The sequence below is a fragment of the Piliocolobus tephrosceles genome, chromosome 19, assembly GCF_002776525.5.
Source record: "Piliocolobus tephrosceles isolate RC106 chromosome 19, ASM277652v3, whole genome shotgun sequence".
Lineage (NCBI taxonomy): Eukaryota > Metazoa > Chordata > Mammalia > Primates > Cercopithecidae > Piliocolobus > Piliocolobus tephrosceles.
The window spans coordinates 9,296,254-9,322,302 of NC_045452.1; the positions used below are offsets into that span (position 1 = coordinate 9,296,254).

The 26,049-nt window shown below is 40.5% G+C and overlaps 1 protein-coding gene and 1 long non-coding RNA gene across 4 annotated transcripts in view; one reads left to right on the plus strand and one right to left on the minus strand.

Annotated features, from left to right (window-relative positions):
• PITPNB (phosphatidylinositol transfer protein beta) overlaps nt 1-19,780 on the minus strand; it is a 67,410-nt gene extending 47,630 nt beyond the window's left edge. For both annotated transcript variants that reach the window (XM_023190714.2, XM_023190715.2), the window contains exons 1-3: nt 19,647-19,780; nt 14,785-14,815; nt 11,467-11,612 (exon numbers count right to left, since the gene is read on the minus strand). In XM_023190714.2, coding sequence (XP_023046482.1) covers nt 11,467-11,612; nt 14,785-14,815; nt 19,647-19,666 — 197 coding nt within the window. In that variant the 5' untranslated portion in view covers nt 19,667-19,780. The remainder of the gene's footprint in view (nt 1-11,466; nt 11,613-14,784; nt 14,816-19,646) is intronic.
• Nucleotides 19,781-19,874: 94 nt separating this feature from the next.
• LOC113219890 overlaps nt 19,875-26,049 on the plus strand; it is a 67,495-nt gene continuing 61,320 nt past the window's right edge. The window contains exon 1 of one of the 2 annotated variants that reach the window (XR_003306863.1): nt 19,875-20,019. This is a non-coding gene — a long non-coding RNA (uncharacterized LOC113219890). The remainder of the gene's footprint in view (nt 20,020-26,049) is intronic. The other variant, XR_003306864.1, reaches the window with a different exon arrangement.

Consider the following 26,049-nt stretch of genomic DNA (forward strand, 5'->3'; position numbering starts at 1 on the left):
AGCTTGTGCAAGCATATGATAATCAGAAACAATCCCAACATATAAAGGGGCAAAAGTCATCCACAGGCCCATTACAAATATAAAATGTTACTCGTTAACAAACAAATGGGAAAATCAGTCTTACCAGTCTTCAAATAAATGAATATGAAGTGACTGATTTAGTGACTGGAGCCTACTGTAAAGAGTAGTTTTGCTTGCACAGATTTTTCACACAGATCGAATATAAATCCCAACATCACCATTTGGAAGCTGTGTAACCTCAGGCCTACTACTTGGCTTCTCGGAAATTCCTCATGTGTTGAATGGAATGCATATTACCTGCTCTGCAGGGTTATTGAGAGAATTAAATCAAATACTCGAATGCGTTTAGCACATTGCACAGTACAATGAGCTCAAAAAATGGTAGTTACTGCTTTTTAATTATAAGCTGACACGGAGCTGGGTACTTTCATATGCCTTTCTTCATTTAAATCTTCCTTAATGTCTTCACACCCAGGCGGGAGTGGCATGATCTTGGCTCACTGTAAGCTCCGACTCCCGGGTTCACGCCATTCTCCTCCCTCAGCCTCCAGAGTAGCTGGGACTACAGGCGCCTGCCACCATGCCCAGGTAATTTTTTTGTATTTTTAGTAGAGACGGGGTTTCACTGTGTTAGCCAGAATGGTCTCGATCTCCTGACCTCGCGATCCACCCTCCTCGGCCTCCCAAAGTGCTGGGATTACAGGCGTGAGATACTGCGGCCGGCCTGATCACTTACTTCTTTTCAAATGGTGGAACAATTCATTCAAACTTCAGAAACACCAAGCCAGGACAACCGAAAATAACATCACTTTAAAAGTCAAAGAGTATCTAGTTGTCCAAAAAATGTATCACATTGCTAAAGAATTAGAACCAAAATCCCTTCAAGTGTGGGTGAGGTCTAATCAGGGTACAATGGAATACATGAGGATAATTTTTTAAAGCCAAGCTACAAGACTAACTATTCATCTGAGAGTATGACAAACAGATCTATCAATGGTTCAGTTGGTCAACTTAGAAAAAGCAGGAGAGGCCGGACGTGGCGGTTCACACCTGTAATCCAAGCACTTTGGGAGGCAGAGCTGGGTGGATCACCTGGGGTTAGGAGTTCAAGACCAGCCTGGCCAACATGGCGAAACTCTCTCTCTAATAAAATACAAAAAATTAGCCAGGCGTAGTGGTGGGTGTCTGTAAACCCAGCTACTCGGGGTCCTAAGGCTGAATTGCTTGAACCTGGGATGCGGAGGGTGCAGTGAGCTGAGACAGTGCCATTTCACTCCAGCCTGGGTGACACAGCAAGACTCTGTCTTTAAAAAAAAAAAGAAAGAAAGAAAAAAAAAAGAAAAAGAAAAAAACGAAAAGGCAGGAGAAACAATTCTGTATTAACTCAGACACATATTTTAACTATCTATCTATTCCTATAGTGCTTGATATGTGAAGAACTTTAGTATTCGTAAAATGTTCTAAAATGTGCTGACTCAAATAGAAGGAAACTGGCATTTATCATTAAAGGCCAACATGAGCCAAATCTACATGAAAATTTTAATATTTCTTTATCTCGCTCCCAAATGCCTACTATCTTATTTCCAACTTTTCCCACCATGAGAATTCCAACTATTCATTTTATGTTTTGACTGAGTCAATAAAGTTCAAACCTATAAGCTAGATTTATTTCAAATTTACTCACTTTTTTTTATGTTTAACGTGAGAACATTATCAAATACATCTCTCCTCAATGAATCTAAGTGACTGACTAAACTTGAGGAAAATGTATATATGGAGTAAATAAAATTAAATTTCAATTCTACTTCAAACGTTAGAAATTTTCATTAATGGCAACCTTAATATATTCCTAACATGGTAGTTCAAGTGTGCCAGGTATATATAACCGAGAACATATACATCATTTTCCCACCAGTTATTACTTAGTAAGGCACTTTAGTTAAATGCAGCAGATTCCTGATTTGGAAGCATAGAGAGCCTCAGAAAAGAACAATTATTAACTGAATTAACAATAGTAAGGCACTTTAGTAAAATGCAGCAGATTCCTGTTTTGGAAGCTTACAGAGAGCCTCAGAAAAGGAACAATTATTAACTGAATTAATAAAATGGGAGGTAGGCCTTCAAAAACAAACACGCAAAAAGGACAATCCTTCTCTTGTCCTCCCAAACTATTCACAAAATGGTGCTCCCTCATGATAAACCAATACTCAGAACAGTGCTCACTTACCTCAAGGTAACATGGCTAGATTTCAGCTGCTTAAGAGTGAAGAGTTAAGAGTTACCAATAGCACAATGCCCAAGATCATGAAGACTCTTTAGGAATACATACCCCTTCTCCCACTCTGAATATTAAGACTATTTAACTTCAGGGTAAAACATAAGGTACACTGAACGCCTGATCTAGGCACATTCCTTTTTTAATCCTATTCCTGAGATAGATAATACCATGGCAAATCATTTCTAACTGTACTTTTCCCTGGAAATTCTTATGTCTATCTGTAAATCACACAAGCAAGACAACTATTCGCACCCTTCTCCTTCCCACTGCAGATGAACATCAAAACACAGAAAAGTTTAGGGAAGAATTTGAAGACCAGATTAATTTACCATAAATAGACCAATTAATCTTTCATTTTATGATCAACTGAAATATCCCTCAAATACACTGGGATGCCTTCTCCTCACTCGTCAGGAAAAGCTCAGCTAAGAAGGCAAAAAAAGAAAAGAAAGGGCCAGGTGCAGTGGCTCATGCCTGTAATCCAAGCACCTTGGGAGGTCATGGTGGGAGGATCACCTGAGGTTGGGAGTTCAAGACCAGCCTGGCCAACATGATGAAACCCTGACTCTACTAAAAACACAAAAATTAGCTGGGCATGGTGGCGGGTGCCTATAATCCCAGCCACTTGGGAGGCTGAGGCAGGAGAATCGCTTGACTCAGGGAGGTGGACGTTGCAGTGAGCCAAGATTACACCACTATACTTCAGCCTGGGGACACAGTGAGACTGTGTCTCAAAAATAATAATAATAAATAAATACACACACATACACACAGATATATATATATATATATATATATAAAATACTGGGTACCTCATTCATTCATCCACTCAAATATTTACTGTGTCCACCATCCCAGGCCAGGGGCTGTGTAAATAATGGTGAGAACACAGGAATAATTCCTACTCAGAACTTATTTCCAGGGATGGAGGCAGAAAACAGATTAGTAAACAACAAAACACAAAGAGAATTACTTAAGCAGTGCAGTGAAATTAAAGCATAGGGCACTGGGCAATGAGTAAGTGGAGTAAGGGTAGTCGGGAAGGCCTCTCTGAGGAAATAATGTTACAACAGTGATCCAAGGGTACGGAGACAGGGAACAGAACAGCAAGCAAAGGGAACAGCATGACTACAGGTCCTAAGACAGCAAAAGACTTAACCTGCTTGAGCCACTCTTAGGCCTCCAGCATGGCTAGGCTGCAGTGACCAAACATGGAGAAAGGGCAGAAAGACCACATGGGCCTCACCTTACAGGTCACAGAGTTTAGATTTTACTCTTTGTACGATGGGAAGCCACCGAAAGCTTTAAAAGGGGGAATGGCACAACCTGATTTGAGTTGTATGACCATTCTGGCTTTGTGTGAAAAATTAATTGGAGTGGGCAAGAATGGATGGTTGCAAAAATTAACTCAAAATGGATAAAGACCTAAGTAAAAACTAAAACTATAAAATTCTTACAAGAAAACACAGATGTAAATCTTTATGATCTTGGATTGGGCAATGATTTCTTTGATGACATCAAAAGCATAAACTACAAAAAGAAAAAATAAATTGGACTTCATCAAAATCATAAACTTTTTTTTTCTTTTTTTTTTAAGAGACAGGGTCTTGCTCTGTCACTAGGCTGGAGAACAGCGGTGTAATCATAAATCACTGCCACCTCCAACTTCTAGGCTCAAGTGATTCTCCCACCTCGGTCTCCTGAGTAGCTACGACAAACAGGTACGTAGTACTGTGCCTGGGCTAATTTTTAAATTTTTTTGTAGAGACGGGGTTGCAATATGTTTTGCTATATTGTCCAGGCTGGTCTTGAAATCCTGGCCTCAAGCAATCCTCTCACCTCTGCCTCTTAGGTAGCTGGGACTATAAGTATACACCAAAATTAAAAACTTTTTAAGCTTCAAAAGACACTATCAGGAAAGTGAAAAGATAACTCACAGAATGGGGGAAAAATCTGCAAATCACCTCTATGACAAGGAACTAGTACCCAGAATATAAAAATAACATAACTTAACAAAGAAAACTCAATTTGAGAATGGGTAGCCAGAGGCCGGGCATGGTAGCTTAGGCCTGTAATCCCAGCATTTTGGGAGGCCGAGGCAGAATCACCTGAGGTCGGGAGTTTGAGACCAGCCTGACAACTATGGAGAAATACTGCATCTACTAAAAATACAAAATTAGCCAGGCGTGGTAGCACATGCCTGTAATCCCAGCTACTTGGGAGGCTGAGGCAGGAGAAGCTCTTGGACCCGGGAGGCGGAGGTTGCGGTGAGCTAAGATCACACCACTGCACTCTAGCCTGGGCAACAAGAGTGAAACTGTCTCAAAAAAAAAAAAAAAAAAAAAAAAAAGAATGGGCAGCCAAGGCCAAGACCAAGGAGGATAGCTTAAGCACCAGGAGTTGGAGACCAGCCTGGGCAACACAGGGAGACCCCCATCTCTACAAAAAAAAAAAAAATTAGCAGAGCACAGTGGTGCACACCTATGGTCCCAGCTGCTTGAGAGGCTGAGGTGGCGGGATTGCTTGAGCCCAGGAGTTCAAGGCTACAGTGAGCTATCATCAAGCAACTGCAGTCCAGCCTAGATGACAGTGAGACCCTGGTCTCCAAAAAAAAAAAAAACTAAAAAGAAAGTGGGGGTCTGAGATTTGAACAGATAGTTCTTCAAACAAAGAAGATATACAAATGACCAAAAAGCACTCAAGACGTTTAACATCATTAATCACCAGGAAAATGTAAATCGAAACCACGATGAGATATCACTTCACACACACTAGAATGGTTGTAATAAAAAAGATAATGAGGATGTGGAGGAACTGGAATCTTCATACACTGCTGGTAACATTATAAAGTGATGCAGTTGTTTTGGGAATCAGCTTGACAGTTCCTGAAAAGGTTAAATGTAGAGTGATCATATGACCCAGCCAATTTCACTCACAGCAATATATATCTCCAAGAGAACTGAAAACATGTTCACACACACAAAAAATGTATACACAAATGTTAACAGCAGCATTACTCATAACAGCCAAAAGTGCAAACAACCCAAATGTTCAACAACTGATGAACGGATAAACAAAATGTGGCAGGTCTACACAATGGAATATTACTCAGCAATCATAGTAGTACTGATACATGCTTTAACACAGACAAGCCTTGAAAATACGCTAAGTGAAAGAAGTCAATCACGAAAGGCCACATATTACATGATTCCATTTACATAAAATATCCACAGTATATCTACACAGACAGTAGATCAGCAGTTGCTGAAATATCACTGATATTTTTCTGAAATAGGATCAGGATCACTCAATTTGGAAAACTTTGAAACTGTAAAAAATTTAGGACTAAACTACATATAATGACAAATAACGTGTCTATGATGGCTAATTCTTGACTCAAGAACAAATTATATTTGGCTGGCATTTATTAATTTTTCTTTTTCTTTTTCTTTTGTTTGAGACGGAGTCTCACTCTTGTCGCACAGGCTGGAGTGCAATCATGATCTTGGCTCACTGCAACCTCCACCTCCCAGGTTCAAGCAGTTCTCCTGCCTCAGCCTCCCAAGTAGCTGGGATTACAGGTGTCTGCCTCCATACTTGGCTAAATTTTTTGTCTTTTTAGTAGAGACAGGGTTTCATCATGTTGGCCAGGCTGGTTTCTAACTCCTGACCTCAAGTGATCCACCCGCCTTGGCCTCCCAAAGTGCTGCGATTCCAGGCAAGCCACCGCACCCGGCCTATTAATTTCTTACACGTGCAAGATGCTCTCTGAATGTGAAGAAGTATATACAATCAATCTTTTCATTTTCAGGTGATTTAAATTTCTCATTTTTAAACATAATTTAAGTTCCTGGCAAATGACTCCTTTTGCTTACAAAAATGAACTCTTACCTTGGAACCACATGAAATTTTAAAATAATGATTTTTCAATAAAAACCTCTTCTGTTTTGACCTTTGGGAAACAAGGTGGTTCTGGAGTTGGCAAAGCTTTGTAAATTCCCCATCAATCAGGACTGACTGAAGATGGCGAAAGTGTAACACTTATGCAGAATAAGAAAGAATAAAGCTGACTTTCCCCAAGAAGGGTAAGCAAATAAACTAACAAAAAGGACTGGTCAATGTGTTTGTACAGGGAAGTCTCAGGAGAGCTACAGGCTTTTCTCTGAAATGCCACCTGAAAGTTTCAACACATTTCTTTGTCATCCTCTAAAATTCTGCCTGGTAAATTCCTTCCTCTTTCACTACCATCCACTACTAAGTGACTATTAAAGAAACAAACTTTAGTGGAAAATGGGATACAACAAGACAAACATGCACATATGGAAATATATGACTAGGTATCAAAATGAGTAGAAATGACAAATATGATGGGTTTAGGGAAGAGGGATCAAAGTGAATAAAAGCAGCCACGGAAAGCCTCTGCATAGGATAGTTCTGAGGTGTACTCAGAAAACCAAGCAGGTCATGAGAGGCCTCAGCATAAGGAGCTGAAAAAAATCAGGGTGGGCTGAACAGTTTATGTTAGGAAGACAACAAAGAGACTGGCTTGCTTAGAGCCGAGAGTTTTTGTTCTGGATGGACTTATACAATTGGAATCTTAAATGCCTTGTTAAGTTTAGCTTTATTTTGGAAGAAGACTTTAGACGTTAAAGACTTCAGAGAAAGTAAGAGATGGTGAAACCTGTGGTTTTGGAAGAATTTTTCTGTAAACTCCCATGGAGTTAACTTCAGGAAATGGAAAATAACTCTTCCACAGGACTTAGATGTAGAGCAAAGCGGTTAGCTAAGCAAACTGGTTAAGAGAGCAGGTTCTGGAGTTGGGCTGTGTTCAAGCCCTATCTCTGCTACCAAATAGCAGTGAGACATGGGGTAAGTTAAACCTTTCTGGACCTCAGTTTCCTCACTATAAAAAGTTGCTCTGAGGAATGAATAAACTCCCAACTGAAACACTTCCAATAACCCAGTGATCAGCACACAGTAAAAATACATAAGTACTAGATCTTCTGTTCAGAACTACCATGGGCAACCACTCACTCTAAGTTATCAAACAAAATAGGGACAAAATCTCATTCTCCCATGAGATGATTTATTGCCTGAGATTCAAGGAAACCAGACATTTCAAATGTCCTATGCAATGAGTCAACAACTTTTGACTTTTGTCAATAATCACAAAGACTGTTTCTCAACCTTCTGGTTGAGATTAAGCGTATATGCTACCAAGAAGTGTTTTGCTGAAATGGGAAAGCATACAGGTCAGGGGATCCAGAGACTTGAGTTATACTGGCTAAAGCAGATCTCAGAATTTCAAGTATCTCAAAAGTAAAATAAGGCCTTGGTGGCCTTAGTCAAGTTTGTAGTTTTATTGATGTTATACAGTGACAGTGCACCCAGCTTAGGATAATTTATGGAGTAAATGCTGAAAAAGCAAACATATTACTGGACACAAATTTAACTTCCTCAGGGAGAGCTCTAAAACTAGCTAGGGACTATGGGTACGTCTTCAGCATGCTGAGCTGATGCCCTAAAGAAAACTGTAAGTCTGATGGGGCTGCACCTTCAGGCTTGTCCTGGGATGGAGGTCTTTCCTGCAGCACAGTGAAGGCCTCAGCACGTACTACTAAATGATTCTTTGCCCTTCCATAATATATTTATCCTGTGGTAATGTGCTTTCAATGTTGACAGACAAATTTGTCAGTGCGGACATCTGACTGCCCCATAGCCATTCCCTCCTCCAGAGGACAGCAAATGGGCCTTGTTTTGCCCAGTTTATTTATTGGATAGGTTTTTGTTTCTCACTACTGTCAGAATAGTCATTATTTGCCATGCTGCCTGAGACCCATTACTACCACCCTCTTGCCTTTTTCCCTTGCCTGACTCATTCCTCTCTGTGCTTCTGCCCACAGCTGCCATCTTTGTGTGATAAGGCCAGCCTTCCATGGGAATCAAATAACCCTCACCATCCCATCAGATCCCCTCTCTCCCTTCTCATGGGAGTGCCTTGTACTCATTAGGCACCTGGGACAAAAGGATGTGGGATTTGAAATCAGAGCACCTAGGTCTCTGTCACCATTCCGTCACTTATTAGCTGTGACCTTGGGTAAATATGTGCCTTAGTGTCTTAGGTACAATATGAATATTGTCTATTTCTCAGGACTGCAATGAGAAGTAAATGAGTGCATGAAAGGGTAAAACCACAGGGTACCCCGCTCCTCCTAGGAATGGAGAAGTTGTTCTACAAGCCCAAATGTGCTGGAAGGTTGGCTGCCAGAGAGCCAAAATCTTTTATTTAACCCACTAACAGCCTGAGAGGAATTCTGAACCTCATCCCCAAATAATCTCTCCAGAATAAGAATATCTCTTGCACTAACCATATTTATCTAGCCCTCTTCAACTTTTAAGACTCCTTATTCTTGACTGCAGTGCTACTTAAATCAACTGTTTCAAAAATCATATTTAACATTCTTTTTCTTTTTCATAAAAATGAAAATATAGGTCATGTATGGTATTTGGTACATACATTATAATGGTAATGGGATATGGGTAATTTTTTAATGCACCTCTTTTAGGCTTTTTTTTTTCTGATTTTTTTCAAAAACCATGTAACATGTATTACATATTATTTCAAACTGTTCTTTTCCATGCAAGAATGTATCAAACACTTCCTCAACATTTCAACTCTTAGATTTCAACCAGAGGACATTTTGAATCTCTTTCAAATTTATTTACTTACAGGACAGTGATCTAAATAGGACATTAGAGGCCAACAAAAAATTTTATACATCAAACTTTTTGGCTTATTTTAGAACCCCCAGGAAGAGTCCAGTGTCTTTAAGAGAACGTTTGTATGTGGTGGTATAATTCAATTAACAGGTAAATGCAAAAATGCTAGAAAAAGAAAGCTGAGTATATATAAGCAAATTCAAAACTTTAAATACTATATAGACTATACCATCTGGAATGCCAAAATCTTTTCTCCATAGACATATTTTTCAGATATACTTAGGGTACTAACAAATTAATAGAAACCATGAAAAGACCTTCTCTACGGATAATTGATTGATCAGACTTACTGCCTTATTTCTCAAGTGAAACCTGCAACAGAAGCAAAGAAATGCTGTATTCTAAGAGAAAATAATGCTAAAATGTAAGGTTCTCTAAGGGGTAAGATTATGTGTCACTATAAACCAAGGATGAGTAGGTTATGGGTTACTATAAACCAAGCAGCAGAGTTAAGCTGAGGAAATACAAAAAACTTCTGATCATGACAGCTACAGCTTTAAGGAGTTCCACAAAACATGAGTATGATTCATTTCAATATGAAGAGAATAGAGGCAAGAGAAAAGATCCCCCACCTGTAATTAGGGAGACTAAAGACAAAATGGACTCTTAGCAGCCATTACTGGTCTTCTGCCCTTAGATAAATACTGGTAGCACTTTTTTTTTTTTTTTTTTTGCTTGTTTTTTCTTTTTGTAGAGATGAGGTCTCACTATATTGCCTAGACTGGTCTCAAACTCCTGAGCTCAAGCAATCCTCCCACCTCAGCCTCCCAAAAGTTCTGGGATTATAGGTGTGAGCCACTGCACTTGGCCAGCATTTTTTGTTTTAAAATATTTATGCCAAAGATACAGATTAGACTGTCAAACTTAGGGGAATGTGCAAAAAAACTTCAACAAACCAAAGAGAAAAAAAAACAATGAAGAAAGGATATGAAGAGTCAAAAGTCATACAAGAAACTCAAACGGTCAATATAAAAAGACATTCAACCTCACTAATAAAGAAATATGAATTTTAACAAGAGACTATTTTTTGTCTGTGAAATTAGCAAAAATTAAAAAGGAAAATATGGAAAAATACTATTAAACTCTGTAAGGGCAATTTTGGCAGTAATATCAAAATTTAAAAGGTGCATGTCCTCCCAGCAGTCCTTTTATTAATTTCTCCTATAATTTATCTTAGGAACAGTAACCTAAGGCATACAGACACATGCACAACCATGTTCACAAAAGTTTATTTTTTGAGATAGAGTCTTGTTCTTTCGCCCAGGCTGAAGTGCAGTGATCATAGCTCACTGTAACCTCTAAATCCTGGGTCCAAGTGATCCTCCCACCTCAGCATCCCAAGTAGCTGGGACCATAGGCATATACCACCATGTCCCGCTAATTTCTTTTCTTTCTTTTTTTTTTTTGAGATGGAGTCTCACTCTATCACCAGGCTGGAGTGCAGTGGCATGATCTCAGCTCGCTGCAACCTCCGCCACCCCGGTTCAAACGGTTCTCCTGCCTCAGCCTCCCAAGTAGTTGGGACTACAGGCATGCGACACCACAACCAGCTAATTTCTGTATTTTTAGTAGAGACAGGGTTTCACCATGTTGGCCAGGGTGGTCTCAATCTCTTGACCTCATGATCTACCCGCCTCAGCCTCCCAAGTGCTGGGATTACAGCTATGAGCCACTGCGCCCGGTCAATTTGTTGTTGTTGTTGTTGTTGTAGAGATGGGGTCTCCCTATGTTGCCAAGGCTGGTGTTGAACTCCTAGGCTTAAGCAATCCTCCTGCCTCGGCCTCTCAAAGTGCTGAAATTACAGATGTGAGCCACCACACCTGGCCAGAAACATTATTTATAACAGACAAAAACTAGAAAATATCTAAAATACCTAAATGGACTTACAATGCAGGGAATGGTTAAGTAAACTACGTCCAGAAGAAATTTTGCTCAGCTTTAAAAAGAATCACACAGATATTAAATAACAATATGGAAGATGTTCATGAGAAATAAAGCAAACTGCAAAACCATTCATATGGTCATTTGTTGTAGAAAACTAAAATTGATACAAGTAATACACTGCTATCTATGTTTTAAAAATTCCTTTGAATATATTCAGAAAATGATATAGAAGGATAAACTCTAAGCTGCTTCTGGTGTTTCTCTCTGTGTTACAAATATTTGATGGCAAGGAGCAGGGACTAAGTTTTTATTTGAATTTTTGTTATAAGCAGATATAATACTTCTATAATTTACAAATAACAAATAAAGGAGGAGGTTCTTTCAAAAAATTAAAATGCGACATATTATCACACTGAAATGAAAAATGTACTTCACATCTACTAGTTAAGTTAGCTAGTTACATGCATCATAAGTAAGCCAGGTCAAATGTGAACACCGCTTACCTCTTTAGGTGATAAATTTTGTGTGTATATTGTCCCTTTTCTCCATCCTTCTCATAAGGTTCATTCTTTAAGACTTCAATTCCTTCTCCACCACCAGTCTCATTCTTACTAGCTTCTGCAACAGAGTAAAGCTGCCCAACCTGATACTGAAATTTCAAAGAACACAGAAATTCAGTAAGTCAGTAGTAATTGCAGAAATTTTGTATGCTAAAATCTTAATAATATACAAGATATAGAAAAGCATATCCAAACCATTCAGCACAACTGTGTCCAATATGAGATCACAACTCAAATTAGAAATCAATGTTTAGGAAGACAAACCGCAGATGATTATACAGTTTTAAAAACCTGTATTTTATAGAACTTTCATTATTCAAAAAATTTGCCAGTTACAAATACTTTGGTGCCTTTACACTATCCATTTATCAAGAAAATGTCTCAAAACTTGCTTCAACTTCCGAACAATACATATTTGTACTTTACAAAGCATTTTCACCTCTATTATTTCTCATTTAACTTCACAAAATTCCAAGTTATGGCAGAAATACAACTGGCACTTTGCCAACTAAAGCTGAGCATCCAGCATATTGTTCTTAATGATAAAGGGGAAGGATGTAAACTACAATAACAAAAGCCTGGAGATCCAAAGAAACATAATAGATAGTCCAAATCTTAGTAGACTTCTGGGGTCGTTTTTTCCTTGACTTATTTATGATACACCCAATTTGGTCCTTCCTCAGCTAACCAGAAACAGTATTGGGGGCCCAAGATCAGAAATGTTCATTTTGAGTCCTCAAGTAAACAAACAGAAACTGTTTTTAAAGTAATATAACTATACACATATTACCATAAAAGGCAGGAAATTGCTGACAGTAGTTTCTATTTCATTTAACATAAATCAGAAGTCTCAGAAGCCTGCATCAATAATATATCTGTAAGTCAGCTGTATTTTCTCCGCCAATCAGGAGTTGCTAGTTTCAACAAATGTTGGGAAAAGTTCTCGTGTTCTTATTTGTTCCAGTGACCCAACCATGGCACTATCTTCCATCTCTTCAAATTTGGCTAAATTTCTTCCCTCTAATGAAAACAGCTTGAAGAAGTGTATTTTTTCTTTATAAGCATATTTTCAAAGAAAAGCTACAAAAATCTACCTCTAAGAACTTGTAATTTCAAAACTAACATTTTATGTGAGGGACCAAAACAACCGGTAGTTTAAGCTCAGTAAATATTCGTATCTATAAATCGCATGGAGATATGCTGCTATCTTGCCCATTAGTTAAATTTAAAAACACACCCCCACACACACTCTTACTCAATTTGGAAGTGTTTGGGAAGTTGAAACCAAACATATTTCTTAAATGCTCCCAAAATAAATGTCTGTAGAGCCTGCAGAGAGGACTGTATTTCTCCTTTCGGCTTTCCATGATACAACACTAGGGTTAGTCTAAAAATGCCACGATCCTTAAATACCTTCAACATGTACTTTTAAACACTATCATACTCTAAAATAGGACTAAAATGAGTCTAAGTCAAAAGATAAATTTCATTCTGTTAATGAACACACAATAACAAAAATTCAAAAGAACTGTATACAAAAAAAAGTTAATGGACTGATATTTCATGGCATGCTACTTAGGCTTTCTCTCATTCTCCTTTTTTAAGAATAAAAATTTTTTTAAAAAAAGAGTAAGAAATAGACACAGAAGGCATGTTTTAAAAGTGCATGTAGGCCTGGCACAGTGGCTCATGCTTGTAATCCCAGGGCTTTGGGAGGCCGAGGCAGGTGGATCACTTGAGGTCAGGAGTTCAAGACCAGCCTGACCAATATGGTGAAACCCAGTCTCTACTAAATATACAAAAATTAGGCAGGTGTGGTGGTGGGTGCCTGTAATCCCAGCTACTAGTGAGGATGAGGCAGGGAGAATTGCTTGAACCCGGGTGGCAGAGGTTGCAGAGAGCTGAGATCGTGCCACTGCACTCCAGCCTGGGGGCGACGGAGACTCCATCTCCAAAAAAAAAGGGGAGTATAACAAAAAGCCGAGAAGAGTATTTTCAGTGATAATACCAAGACTCAAAGAGATTTTGGAGAAGCTGATTCAACCAGCTGAAACCAAAAGAAAAGGTCTAACAGAAACTAATGTCAATTTCCACATTCAACTTCAAACAATCAATTGTGCAAACAGAGAATAGGGTCCCTGGCTTCTCTGGAGTGTTTTAACGTAGTGAATCCTCCTGAGATATACACAACTGTGTTCAAGTCTACACTAAACAGTGCCAGAGAGCTACTCTTTTTCACTTCTTGCATTTCTTTCTGTCTTCTGTCAGCTGTCACTTCTTAGGTTATCAGTTTGTTTTGTCCCACTTCCAAGTCACTGCTTCTAATCTACTGTCAGCTCTAGGAAAACCAGATAACTGAGCAAATGGGAACTGTGTGCAAGTTAAAGAAGAGCCTAGAGGGTTTTATGGGTTTTGCTATATATATCTTGATTTCTCAGAAGCTGTTTCTGCTCTTATCTTCATTCTTGGCTACACTACACATGGCTATAACTGCAGGACATGCAAGTTCTGAATAGGTGATATATTTCTGTATCACGTCTAGGCTGAGGAAAACAAGGAGCTCTTAGTTATGTGCTGGTCACACCATGTCTGGAATACTGTTTTCAGTTCAGATCAACAACTATAACACATATAGTATAGGACCAGCTGGTAGGAAGTCTACATCTCATGCTGTATTGAGCCAAGTGAATGTGCTGGGAATGTTTAACCTTGAGACTTTCGAAGATGAAATAAAAGTGCTTGTGGGGAATGGGGTTGCCTGGAGGGGAGAGCTGCCATGAGAAAACCTGAAGGATCAACCACTGCAAGACAGAACAGGCTTATTTCCCATTGCTTAAATGGGATAAACTGCAAACAAGAGTCAAGCATTATAGGAAAAGCAGATTTTGGTCCAAACACAAATGTTTAAAATGTCCAACAGTAAAGCAGGCTGCTTCCCTAAGTAGCAAGCTACTTAACCTTTAAGTACTTACGTTAAGGCTGGAGCCTCATTTCTCTAGGATGTTGTAGAAAGAACTCCTGCACTAGACAGGAGGTTAAACTACATTCTTTAGACTCTTCCAAAACAAGACAGTGTAGCAAGAAATTATCATTCATTTAATTCATTTTGCAATTCATTGCAATTATCATTCATATAATTAATTTTGTCACATAAGGTAGAATGAAAAGGTAAATCAATACTATGAAAATGTGAGTTTAGAGTAACATATCAAAGTACAGTACATATACCAATAAAAAGATGCAGAAGCAAGAAAAACTCACCTCCTGAACAGAACATGGCAAAACCACACGGCTAAAAAGACAAAAGAAAAATATATATATATTACATACGAAATAGCTTTAAACACAGATCCCTGAAGAGGTTTCACCTTAAATCCAATGATAACAGAGACAGGTCTCTTAAATCAAAAAATACAAGTGTGTCATTTATGGAAGAGCGTCTTTGCAATGCCTAACCCCCTAACTGGGGAAATAAAACTATCATTCCTGGGTCTCAATGATCATTTGCATTTAGTGTTCCCAGGACCCCAAACAGCAGCTGCAGAGATTCTTGTAAAGAAAAAACAGAAAACTCAACATTGAAAACTGCAGGGTACAGACTGTATTATTTGTAGATTGTCTGGTCAGGTTGCCCTGACAAAATTTTTAGTATGGTTTCTTTCTCCACCTATATACTGTGCATTTTGTTTTTATGATGCTTCTTACAGAATACGTGTCTTGAATCTCATTGAATAAATGCTTCCAGAAACTGTTCCCCCACTATTCAATTATTCCTCAAGTTTACTGAGATACAAATAAGGAGTCGTGTAGAATTAATAAGAAAAAATTTTACTATGGAAACTACTTGATGCTTATAATAATCCCTTCCAGTATATATACAATATGAGACTGACATATGTTTGATCCTATCCAAGAGTTTCTTACTGTATATATCAAAAAGATGTCATTATAGCTCCATTGCAAGCAGTCTTAAAAGACAAAGTCCAAAAACAATATCATGGTATATTATGTTATCAAAATATTGCATTTTATCTCTAGATTTTATAAGGAGAGTCCTTAATTTATTCCCACCATAAATTCAGAAAATCAAGACCATCCCTGTATATAAATGGTCTCATAATTATAGTTGATTCCAAGACAGCAACTTCCTTTTTTGGGGGATGCGGGTATACGATCCTTCTCATACTTTCCTAATCTTATGTGTCATTTTATGGAAAAATTTCAATAGTTTTCCTCATTCCAATTTCTTTTCAGCTATAATTTCTTTTTATTTTTTTCTTACAGTAAGAGCCATTTAGCTTAGTTTTTGTATTAGTGACAATCTTTTTGGCCTAGGCATTCTTTTTTAATAGTCTTTCTTATTTGTAAGTATGAAGAGGGTAATACAACCCAGATTATATCTAGTTTGCATTCCAGCTACACTTTCCACCTACTCCTTTCTTCCTACTCTCCTCAAACATCTATGCCTGAATGTTCACATTACCTCAATCTCCAACATGTATAACACATATCTGTTACTCCCTCCCCTTTGACTACTGAGTTACTCACCGCTCTGCCTTTCTGATAATGGTGATTCAAAAACAATGAACATTCTCAAACCCACAATGGTCACTAATTTCTACTCTCCATCAAGAACAAACTTCTTGTAAGTCCTTCCATACCTAAAAATTCCGAATCATTTTAGTTCTCTCCTCAGTACACACTAACTTGCTCACTGTCCCAAAACATAAAATGGGGGAGGGGAGACTAGAAAGCTATAGGTTGGGAGCAGATTATCAGGACCTGGAATACTATGGTAAGAAATCCATTAAATTCATTTGGCGATAAGGAATCCCAGGTTGTTCCAAGAGGTAAGTGACAACTACAGTTGACCTGAAGAAGTCATCTGCAGGTGGTTAAAAACACTGACAAGCAGGAGAAGTGGGGAAAGTTATCTTTTGAGAGGCTAGGCAAGAACTGTCACAAAGGCCTGAACCAAGATGATGGACTGCAGAGGGAATGGAAGGAAGGGATAGAGAAGGAAAAGTTAGTCTTCCCTAAAGTTTCACAAAACCAAAGAATCACTGCTGAGTAATTTTACACTCACTTTAGATCCCTATTTTTATTTAAGAACACTTTCAAGGAAATTTCTTTCAAAAAATGAAAGTGACTGATTAAGACATTCAGAACAATGAATCAAGTAACTTCTTCAAGATTTGCTTAACAAGTAAAAGGGAAAAGGAACATACAGGTTTTGATTTTCTGTTGTTATTCCAAAAGCAGTATTCAACTTTTAGTGCTAATCGAAAATGTTCAAATGTCTGAAAATCCTCCTAATTTCCAAATGGAATCAGTAACTCATTCTTTAAAACCAGTTTACATTAATGGTAACTTCATCTGTTGCTTAAATAATAACTTGAAGGGAAACAGCCCACTCCGAAAGTCATTTCTAACATTTTTATTCTTATAAAAAAACAAATAGAGGGCCGGGTGTGGTGGCTCACGCCTGTAATCCCAGCACTTTGTGGGCGGATCACCTGAGGTCAGGAGTTCCAGACCAGCCTGGCCAATAGGGTGAAACCCTGTCTCTACTAAAAATACAAAAAACTTAGCCAGGCATGGTGGTGTGCACCTGTAGTCCCAGCTACTTGGGAGGCTGAGGCAGGAAAATCGCTTGAACCTGGGAGGCAGAGGTTGCAGTGAGCAGAGATGATGCCATTGCACTCCAGCCTGGGCAACAGAGTGAGACTCCGCCTCAAAAAATTCAATTCAATTAAATTAAATTAAAAAAAAGAATATTGTAAGACAACAAACATTTGTGAAAATATTTTAGTTACCAATATCTTCACATAGGAACAAGCTATTCATTGCTCCTAACCAACAAGAATTTTAGGAAGTTGACTTGAGAGTAATAAGTATCAATTTTTTATTGAACAACACTGAATACAGCATGTTAGGACTAGACGCTGTGCTAGATACTGACATTACTTAAGAAACAGCTCCTACCTTCAAAAAGTCTAGGAGGAAAAAAAATCTAGGGGAGATACACATAAAGAGTTAACATCAAGAAATCTAATTTATAACTCTTTGGGAAAAATAATTCGACTTTGGGCACGTGTCAATATTCATTATCTGGGTACATTTAAATCTTCATAATGAAAGCAAATGTTTGCAAAAAGTACAGTGCGCAAATTCCCAATAGTAACTGCTTTCCAAGAGTTAGCTTCGTACTACTCACATACTGTCAAAGGGATCTACTCAACACTGTGTTTCTGTAACATTTTTGGAGGTAGGAAATACTCCAATGAAAGAAAAATGACTAGATCTATTTAAAATCAGTTCTGCAACTCACTTGCTGTGTAACTTGGGCCAAGTCAATTTCCTTCTTTCTTATTTTCTCAATTTGTTTTAGTGTCTGCCACCCATCTACCTACATCATATAGAAGTCAGAGTAATGAACACTTGCTCGATACACCATATAAATGACTTGGAAGAAAAGTTTTATATAAGCCCAATATTCAGTACTATAAATAAGCTTTAACTGCAAATTTTCACTCTACCAACAAAAGGCAAAATGTCTCTTCTCAAAATCCCTGTCACTGGCCAAAGTTATCATTTTTCATCAACTCATTAACAAATATTTACTGAGCACCTATTACATGCGAGGTACTATTCTAAAAACTGGGGATATGAGAGTGAGCAAAACAAACTCATGGCCCTTACATGTAAAAAAGAGAATACAACTAGTAGGAGAAAAAAATTAACAATAAATTGTGTTGCATGTAGGATGGTGGTAAGTACTATGGAGACCGACAAAGCAGGGAAGATAAATACCACCCCAAATAGTGGGAACTGCAATTAGGTCTTCAGAAAAGGATTCCTTGAGAAGGTGACGTCTGAGCAAAGACCTGGAAGGAGGTGAGTTAGAGAGCCTGGGGAAGAACATTTCAAGCAAAAGGAACAAAAGCAGGTGGAAAGGCCTTGAACTGAACTTACTCTGGAGTAGTAGATCAACAGCAAGGAAGCTTGCGAAGATGGAATGGGCAAGGGAAAGGTAGTAAATGAGATCAGGGCAGGAAAAAAAAGTGTAAAGCCTTGTAGCTGTTGCAGAGGCTTTGACTTTTATTCCGGGTGAGACAGGGAGTCTTTGGGAGGTATTAAGCCTCAGAGAAGTGACATCAATGACTTTTTAAAGGAGGTTTAAGAACACTAAGGTGTCTGAAGAAAGCTAAATTAAGCCAAAACTATTTCTAAGAATTTAAAATGAAGAATTTGAAAACCAACGAATGGGCCATACTCGACCTCCGTAGCTGCCCAAAGGATGCTGACGACACGAACCAGCTGTGACAGTTGAACATTCAAAGGCAGGCAGATTTCCGTAATGTTTACAGTCCTTGCCAGTGGGAAAAGCCGTGACTTTTCAACAAAATCACTTGGCCGGTCGGATGCACCTCGAAATCCCTCCATTTGACAGACCACGTGTTAACTTCTAAGAAAGTAGGTGGGGCCCAGGATGTCACCTCATCTTAAAACATGCGGAAACCAAAAGAGAAAAGGCTCTCCCGTCAAGTCAACGGAGCTGCCCAGCAGAGCAGAGGCTTTCCGGATTCCCGGCTCCAGCACGAACTTCAGGGCGCCAACGTCCCACCGCGAGTCTTGACACGAGGGCTGCCTTCAACCGGCAAGCCCATCTCCCGCTGGTTACCAGCGGACTCCACCCCGGACGACAAATCACAGTCAGAATCAACGTGTCTCTCCCACCCTCGGACTGCGGCTACTTCCCACCGGCGGGCCTGGGGGTGGGCCCAGACCCAGACTAGGGGTGGGGGGTTGGGGAGAAGGCGGGTCCCAGCGGAAACTCCCGGCCGCGCCTTCCCGAGCCATGCGCTCGGGCCGGGACCCAGCCGCCTTCGCCCCGGGAAAGAGAGAGGCCGTGTTACCACGGCAGTGCCTGGAGGGCCGAGGGGCGCACTCGCTGAGGGGCTTCGAGGGGGCCGGGGGCGCCTGTGGGAAGGAGGGGGCGCCCGCAGGGAGGGGCTGACACAGGGCTGACTCCGATTTGGGAATATCCTGCCACTTCTTCATCAACGAATCTCCCATCACTGCCGTCCCGCGGCCTCGCTCGCGCCCACAGACCCACTTACAATTCCTTGATCAGCACCATCTTCCCGGAACCCCCTCACAGCTGCCGCCGATACCACCGCCGCCGCCGCCGCTACCGCCTCTCACAGCGCCTGCGCGGCCCCGCCTCCCTGCCCCCCGAGCCACCATAGCGCCTGCGTGCCTACACCCTTCCGCCGCGACCAGTCGCGTCAACGCGCGAGGGAGCCTAGCTCCGCCCAGTTTCGTGCCCCACCCCGGGCACACGAGGCCTCCACTGCGGTTGCGCAGCCTGCCGAAGAGCTTGCGGCTTTTACTGCGGCTGCGCAAACTCGACGCGCGCACTCTTGTCCGCTGACGAGGGCTCCTCCCTTCAGCTTCAGTCCCTCGGGGCGTTTGGGCAGCCTACGCTTTCCGGTGAGTTTGGTTCTTTGGAAGCCGTTTTTCGGTGACCAGTTTTCTGCTCTCTCTTACTGCTCTGAGCCAGGGCCCACCTCCCTGACCGACACCTCACCTCCGTAGTCCACATAAAAGAGTCCTGACAGGTTCTGGAGGCAGCCGACGCCAGCTTCTGTTACCCTCCCCAGCCTTGGCAGCTCAGGTTCCGCGGGAGGACGTTCACCTGCTTCGCGGTCTCGTGGAGGTGCACCGCGGCGGAGAATCCTAAACCTCACCTGTGACGCGGCAGGATGAGCGGCCAACACTCCCGACGAAGGCCCTCTGGGGGAAAGGAGGCGCTTGGCCTCGAGACCCAGGAAAGGGGGCTGTTCTGGGAGTTAGTTCGCGCAGTTACAGCGAATGCGCAGTGGGCCTCAAAGCCGCAGCCCGGAGGTCGCTGGCTTGCTCTGTGCCAGACACGGTTCTAGGCAGTGGGGAGGCGTGTGAAAGCAGGCACGGTCTCAAGAAGCCCACAGTGTAGAGGAGACAACTCAGTTGGGAAAAAAGCAGGGAGAATTTGGGGTGGTGGGGAAGTGCTGTGCTATGAATACAGTGGAGTGCTGGGAAAGGCGGAGGACTCAAGACAAGGGCTGTCTTAGGAGGCGGTGTTTGAACCTAGCCTGTTAGGATGTGAGAGGGGCATTCCAGTTGGAGGGAAATAGGACCCGAGGATGCAATAAGCTTAGGGTATTTAAGGATCGGCTAGAGGGCAGATGTGGACAGAACATCCTGAGTGAGGGTGGCAAATGAGCTGGGACCAACTAGATCACTAGGCCATAGTAAAGAATTCGTCTTCTAAGAACCATGAGAACCTGTTGAAAGGCTATTAAGACGATTAAAATATCACGAAAACATTTCTCTGTAAACATCTGGTGTATCTGACACTGGAATATACGTCTGTGGAGTTAGGGCTGCCTCAAAAAAAAAATAATGGAAATAAAGGGACTCAGTGACTCCCAGGGACTGCCTTAGGAGAAGGTTTCTGGAATGTCAAAACTTCCAGAAACTTTCTCCTAAGGCAGTCCCAGGAAGTCACCGAGTTTCTCTTCTGTGTGAATAGTGCTAGTTATTGTGAGGGCAGAGATTTAAGGAAACGCACGCTCTATCTTGCAGGAGTTGAGAAGCTTAGAATCCGCTTTGTTGATTAGACATTGGATTTTATGCCAAGTACTGTGCTAAGTAATAGAGATGTTTTATTTTATTTCACCCTTAGAACATTATGAGATGTATTTTAGCATGCTTTACGAGGGGGAATAAAATGAGATTCAGGGAGTCAAGTAACTTGTACTAGCTTGTTTGCAGAGCCGGGTTTCAAATCCAGATTTTAAAAACTTCAAAGTCTGGTCCATTCATTACACTAATTTCCTAGATGAAAGTTAAGTTGGGGCGTGCAGACCATCTTTATGAGAAATAATTATTCTCAATTATGGAAAGGAGACTAAAGTCAAATTCTAGAAGATATTTAGAAAAATTAAGGGATTGAATACTATAAATCTGTATGCTTAGGGAGTGTTCTTTTAAGTCTAAGGAGGTAATATTAAGATTAATTGCCAAATTTATGTGGTAAGGAGTCATTTTATGTTGTAATCTCTCCCCACATGTTATGCTTGTTGAAAATATAACTTTTTAAACGTTGCAGATAAATTTATGGTTGACATGCTTTATCAATCATTAAGAAAAAGGAAATTTTACATCATTTCTCTAATTTTTGAAGTCTCCCCACAAGTGTTCACTAGTTCTTTTGTCTGCATAACACAGTTCTTCTCACAGATGTACTCAGATGTTTGTGAAATAAACGAGACAGTATGCTGGATGGAGCATACCTCCAAACCAGAATACAGTATAGATGGTGCCTCTCTTTCTATTGTTTAAAAAAAGTATTTGATGATACTCGTTCAAGTACAGTAAGGCAGACTTTATTCAGGACCTTCGAAATAAGTATATGGACCACTGTAATGGGATTTTGTAGTGGGGGAAAGAGATTGGGCTCAACTCTGAACATAGCGTGGGCAAGTGAGAATTTATAGCCAAGGAACAAGATGGTTGGGCGTAGGGCGATCAGCGGATGGAAAATTAAGAGGATACATCAGGTTCTGGCTAAAGTAACCTGACATAATTCTTGCTGAAGACGTGATCAGACATCATCTGGGGAATGGTGGAGGATGAAGAACAGATACCAAGGATTGGGGAGGTTCTTGTTAAAACTAGATTTTACAACTGTTTGGTCGGGCAATGTATTGTTGTCACAATCAAAAGGTTCATATTAAAAGACTCAATTGAGAAGGATAGATTAAGAAAGTAACCGGTTTAGATGTATTTATTGAGGGAAAGATTAGCTAAGTTGCTGGAAAACATGAAATCTATATAACAAAATAATCCTACATCTTTTTCAAGGATAAAAATGGCAGAATGAAAGAATTGTAAGTGGGACTAGAGAATAGGAAAGCCACAATCCAGTGCCCAAAATGAGAAAGAAGGACATATAAAGAAAAAGACAAATACATGTGAAAAAAATAGACTAGTGGATTTATGTCCCTGTTGTGTGACATTTTCTTGTATGACAGCTGAAGATGTTGAACCCTGTGGTGCATTTTTGCAAATGTGTGTATAAAGTGGAATGTAAGTTTCACCAGTAATTGTCTGTAGATACAAAAAGGAGCCAACCTTTTTTTTCCTTTTATTGTGATGTTCCTTGTTCTATCTTTGAACTCTCAAAGGTAGCCTTTACACAGATGTTAAGTTAAACTAATTCTACCAGTGTCATATGTCTACCAATCTCATTACTTCCCTTGTATGTACTTCTAGGTCAAAGAGCTCATTACAGTAAGAATGATGGTAAATTTTACCAAGGTAAAAGATTTCTGAACACCAGCAGTGTGAGTGAAACTGATAGCATAACTCTGGCCAAAGAAATTTGAATGGTCACTTAAATATTATAAATGAATTTAGTTCCTAAAGTAGCCGTTCTTAACTTGGAATCCGAAGAAAAGCCTGTCGGTGGGGCTCCCAGGGAATTTGTGAACCACTGAAATTATATACATAATTGCACATCTGTGTGTGTGTGTGTGTGTGTATATATATATATATATATTTTTTTTTTTTAACCTTTTTTTGAGACAGAGTTGCGCTCTGTTGCCCAGCCTGGAGTGCAGTGGCACCATCTGGGCTTATTGCAAGCTCCACCTCCTGGGTTCTCGCCATTCTCCTGCCTCAGCCTCCAGAGTAGCTGGGGCTACCAGCGCCCGCCACCACGCTTCTCATTTTTTGTATTTTTAGTAGAGATGGGTTTTCACTGTGTTAGCCAGGATGATCTCGATCTCTTGACCTCGTGATCCACCCATCTTGGCTTCCCAAAGTGCTGGAATTACAGGCTTGAGACAGAGTATTGGTCTTGTTGCCCAGGCTGGAGTGCAATAGCGCAGTCTCGGCTTACTGCAGCCTCCACCTCCTGAGTTCAAGCTATTCTCCTACCTAAGCCTCCCAAGTAACTGCGATTACAGGCACCTGCCATCACGCCCGGCTGAATTTTTTTGTGTTTAGTAGAGGCGAGGTTTCACCACGTTGGTCAGGCTGGTCTTGAACGCCTGACCTCAGGTGATCCACCCACCTTGGCCTCCCAAAGTGCTAGGATTACAGGCATGAGCCACCGCTCCTGGCTCATGTGTACATTTATCTAGGGGCGAGGTTTGTAGCTTTCATTTGCCTTGCTTGCTCTGCATTTTGCCATCCCATTTCTTTTTATCTGCCCATTCCAGAATGATCTTGATTGAGGATCTTTCTATGAAAACTAGAAATATTCCCAAGGATGCTTTAATTTTGTTAAGTATCAGGGCCTAGGTCATAATATTGTATCACTCTGGGTGATAGGGTTAGGCTTTGGAGTAGAAAGACCCTAGCCTCAATTCTGGCTCTGCCACTTACTGTTCTGAACCTTGAGAAAATGACTTAATCTCTCAGAGATTCAGTTTACACTGAAACTCAGTCTTACACATCTGAAAAAAGAGGACTATTAATATTTGCAACAGATTTATTAACTAACAAATATGAAGTATATAAAGCACCTATGTTATGTACTTTACTGGATACATAAGTGTTCAGTGAATGGGAACCATTTAAAAGCTTCCAAAAAGCAGGAACAGTAATTGAAGATATCAATCTGTAGAGTAACCACTATGTTTAACCATTGTTTGTTATTCTAATACATGCATAAGAATGTATATGTGCATTCATGCATGTATACGTATTGGCCATAATTACCTTTTCTCTGTGGTGTATAATACAGATTCTTGTTCTTCTGTGTCATCGCCTACATGTAATATTATCAGAATTTTCATTTTCTGTCAGTTTATTGGTTTTAAAACTCTATCTTGTGTTCACTTTGCATTCCTTGCAGGACGAGGATGTTTTGTTTTCTGGTCTTGGTCTCATTCTTCTTTTTCCTGTTGGTCTTGTTCTTTTCTTTTTGATTTGTAGGGTATATTAGGATGGTGCAAAAGTGAGGTTTTTGCATTGTTGAAATTTGTCGGCCGGGCGTGGTGGCTCAAGCCTGTAATCCCAGCACTTTGGGAGGCCGAGACGGGCGGATCACGAGGTCAGGAGATCGAGACCATCCTGGCTAACACTGTGAAACCCCGTCTCTACTAAAAAATACAAAAAACTAGCCGGGCGAGGTGGCGGGCGCCTGTAGTCCCAGCTACTTGGGAGGCTGAGGCAGGAGAATGGCGTAAACCCGGGAGGCGGAGCTTGCAGTGAGCTGAGATCCGGCCACTGCACTCCAGCCCCGGGGGCAGAACCAGACTGCGTCTCAAAAAAAAGAAGAAATTTGTCATTTGATACTGGAATACCCTCTTAAACCTTCTTAAATAAATGTGGTTATGTTATACATCATTTTAATGGGCATTTCTCACTTTATGGTTTTTTGCTAATGACTTATTACTTGCCGTTTATATTTATTTGAAACTATGGAAATTATATTAGACAAAAAGCAACTTCAAGCGATTTTCTTATTTGAGTTCAAAATGGGTCATAAAGCAGCAGAGACAACTCGAAATGTGAACAGCGCATTTGGCCCTGGAACTACTAATGAACATACAGGGCAGCTGTGATTCAAGAAGTTTTGCAAAGGAGACTAGAGCCTTGAGTATGAGTAACACAGTGGCCGGCCATTGGAAGTTGACAACAACTAATTGAGAGCAATTGTCGAAGCTGATCCTCTTACAACTACACAGGAAGTTGCCTAAGAACTCAGTTTCGACCATTCTATGGTCATTTGGCGTTTGAAGCTAATTGGAAAGATGAGAAAGCTCAATAAGTGGGTGCCTCATGAGCTGAGGAAAAATTTTTAAAATTGTCATTTTGAAGTGTCGTCATCTGTGCAACAACAATAAACCATTTCTCAATCAGATTGTGACTTGCAGTGAAAAGTGGATTTTATATGACAACCAGTGATGACCAGCTCAGTGGTTGGACTGAGAAGCTGCAAAGCACTTCCCAAAGCCAAACTTGCACCAAAAAAAGGTCATGGTCACTGTTTGGTGGTCTGTTGCCAGTCTGATCCACTAGAACTTTCTGAATCCCAGCAAAACCATTACATTAGAGAAGTATGCTCAGCAGATTGATGAGGTGCACCAAAAAATGCAACACCTGCAGCTGATATAGGTCCACAGAAAAAGCCCAATTCTTTTTTTTTTTTTTGAGACATAGTCTCATTCTGTCGCCAGGCTGGAGTGCAGTGGTTCAATTTCGGCAACCTCTGCAACCTCTGCCTCCCAGGTTCAGGCATTTCTACCTCACCCTCCCGAGTACCTCAGATTGCAGGCACCTGCCGCCACACCTGGCTAATTTTGTATTTTTTAGTCAAAACAGGGTTTCACCATGTTGGCCAGACTAGTCTCGAACTCCTGACCTCAAGTGATCCACCTGTCTCAGCCTCCAAAGTGCTGGGATTACAGGCGTGAGTCACCACTCTTGGCAGGTCCCGGTTCTTCTCCATGACAATGCCCAACTGCA